This window comes from Triticum dicoccoides, chromosome 2B (assembly GCF_002162155.2).
Source record: "Triticum dicoccoides isolate Atlit2015 ecotype Zavitan chromosome 2B, WEW_v2.0, whole genome shotgun sequence".
NCBI classification, from domain to species: Eukaryota; Viridiplantae; Streptophyta; class Magnoliopsida; order Poales; family Poaceae; genus Triticum; species Triticum dicoccoides.
Window position 1 is genome coordinate 547,165,752 of NC_041383.1, and position 2,061 is coordinate 547,167,812.

Below are 2,061 nucleotides of genomic sequence, written 5' to 3' on the forward strand. Positions count from 1 at the left end.
CGTCTGAACCGATCCGAGTAAATGCTTAGCCGAGGAGGCTCCGGCTGGCTCCCTCGCCGTCACGCGGGGCCCTGCGCGGGGGTTAGCCGTTGCGTCGGTTGCTCTTGCCCGGCCGTTCGGTACCTACCACAGCACTTTCACTTTGCCGCCGGCCGGGCTAGGCCAGGCCAGAGCGAAATGGCACGCAGCAAAAGCAAGATGCAGAATCAGAAGCAGAAACACACACAGCAAAGGACACAATCCACCAAACGTACTAGTAAAAACATAGCACTGGATGGCTGCTCAAATTTGTTCATGCGTGACATGATATCGACAACAACACAAGTGAGAGAGAACAAAAGAAAAACGACGAGGGGTAAGTGAGTGAACGGGAAGCAAACAGGGGAAGGAAGCTTCACGCCACGCCAGTGCTACGCTACCGACGATCGGGGCTCCGCTCGCTTCCGCTCCCGTTGTTGCGTCTCCGCCACCGGCTCGTCGTCGCCCTCCGACTCCGACTCCGCCAGGACCATGCGGCGTAGCGGGCTGGGGCCCAGGCGCCGGCGCTTGGCCGCCGTGGCGTGCCGCCGCCGGATCACCTCCATCTGGTTCCGCCGCCGCGTGGCGCCCTCGTCCACCACGAACCGCCGCATCAGGTGGTCGTCCGTCAGCGACTTGCCGCGGAACACCGGCCGCCTCGCGCCCTCCCCGCCACCCGACGCCCCGCGGTGCGGCTCGGCGCCCGGCGGCGGGGCCACCAGCGGGTTGACGTTGGCGTTCGCGCCGCACCCGGACGCCGACGCCGACGACGCGCGCGGGTAGCTGTAGCTCCGGCGCGGCGCCACGTCGCCCGGCTGGAAGTAGAGCGACGGCTCGTTGTAGGAGGAGATGGGTGCGCAGAGGCAGACGCGCGTGAACGACGCCGCCACGTTCAGCGACGACGACTTGCGCAGCCTCCCCGGCCCGGCAGCCGGCGCCGCAGCCTTGCCGGTGGCCGACACCCCCGCCGCCGCGGCCGCCTTCGTCGTCGTCGGCGCACCCGCCGGCTGCTTCCAGATGAGGAGCAGCAGCTCCACCGCGCGCTGGTACCACGGCGACTTCTTGGACAGGCCTCTCGCTCTGGCCGCGCCGCCGCCGTCTTTCGATCTGCATGCAAGACATCACTCATGTCAGCCGACACGAACCTCCAGAATTATCACAACAACGAAACATGAGCGCGCGCGCACACACGCGAGCTAGCTCACAGGATCGATGGGACATGGGAGGGTGTGTGTACCTTGGTTGGTGTGTGTTCTTGGCCATGTTTTGCACCAAGAGGTGGTGGAGGAACATCTGGGCCGGCGCGCGCGGGGGGAAGACGGCGAGGACTTGAACTGAGGTCACATCAGGCTGTCACATTCCCTACTGGCATGCGATGCGAGTGAGAGGATCCATGGTCATGCACCGGGGCTGGAGTTAGTTAAGTTAAGGCCTGGAGACGAGGGGCAGTTTGGTCTCGTTGCTCTGGGTTGCACTTGGAGCAGTACACCGCAGGAGCATGTCAAAGTTCTCTGGAGGGAATATGGCTTTTTTGGGGGACCATTCCAAAACTTAACTACGGAACGGGAAGACCCAGCTGATCAAGCAATATATGTACTCTGGGGCCTGGGCCTGTGGTGGGGAACGGAACTGAATTGCTACCGAAGATTTGATGATGGTGCTATGTAACGTCACGCTGAAAAGTGTGTGTGCAGTGCAAAACATACATACGATTGATGTAGTCTGCCCACCAAGTCGGCATGAGCCGTCGATTTTTAAGGTCCAATGGCTCGTAGGAGTGTTACCTTAAGTTCAGCTTTGATAGTGTCGTGGACATCATGCCTGAGGGTGCCTGATACGTAGATGCCTATTTTTAAGGCGAGGGGCTATTTTTAGTGTGCCTCTTACTACTACAAATTAGGAAACAGATTATAGTGACCTTAAATATCGAAGGCGAATTAAGGAAACACATAACTATTAAGATCAATGTTATTTCTTTCGAATTTGGTTTCATCACAACTTCACAAGGCAACAAGACGCGGTGATTTTTTTGGGCACTGCTAG

At 59.3% G+C, this 2,061-nt stretch overlaps 1 protein-coding gene across 1 annotated transcript; it reads right to left on the minus strand.

Moving 5' to 3' along the window:
* Nucleotides 1–251: 251 nt before the first annotated feature.
* On the minus strand, nt 252–1,554 carry LOC119367989. Its single transcript, XM_037633356.1, has 2 exons — nt 1,256–1,554; nt 252–1,125 (listed from the first exon to the last, which is right to left on the minus strand). Exons 1-2 carry the CDS (start codon nt 1,309–1,311, stop codon nt 411–413), a joined length of 771 nt encoding a protein of 256 aa, XP_037489253.1. The 5' UTR covers nt 1,312–1,554; the 3' UTR covers nt 252–410.
* Nucleotides 1,555–2,061: the final 507 nt, after the last annotated feature.

What these genes read in the sequence shown, in the direction of transcription:
- LOC119367989 (XM_037633356.1), bottom strand. Translation starts at nt 1,311, where the DNA reads ATGTTCCTCCACCACCTCTTGGTGCAAAACATGGCCAAGAACACACAC. An exon ending in AAGAACACACACCAACCAAG is followed by an intron (nt 1,126 to 1,255) that starts GTACACACACCC and finishes TCTTGCATGCAG; the next exon opens with ATCGAAAGACGGCGGCGGCG.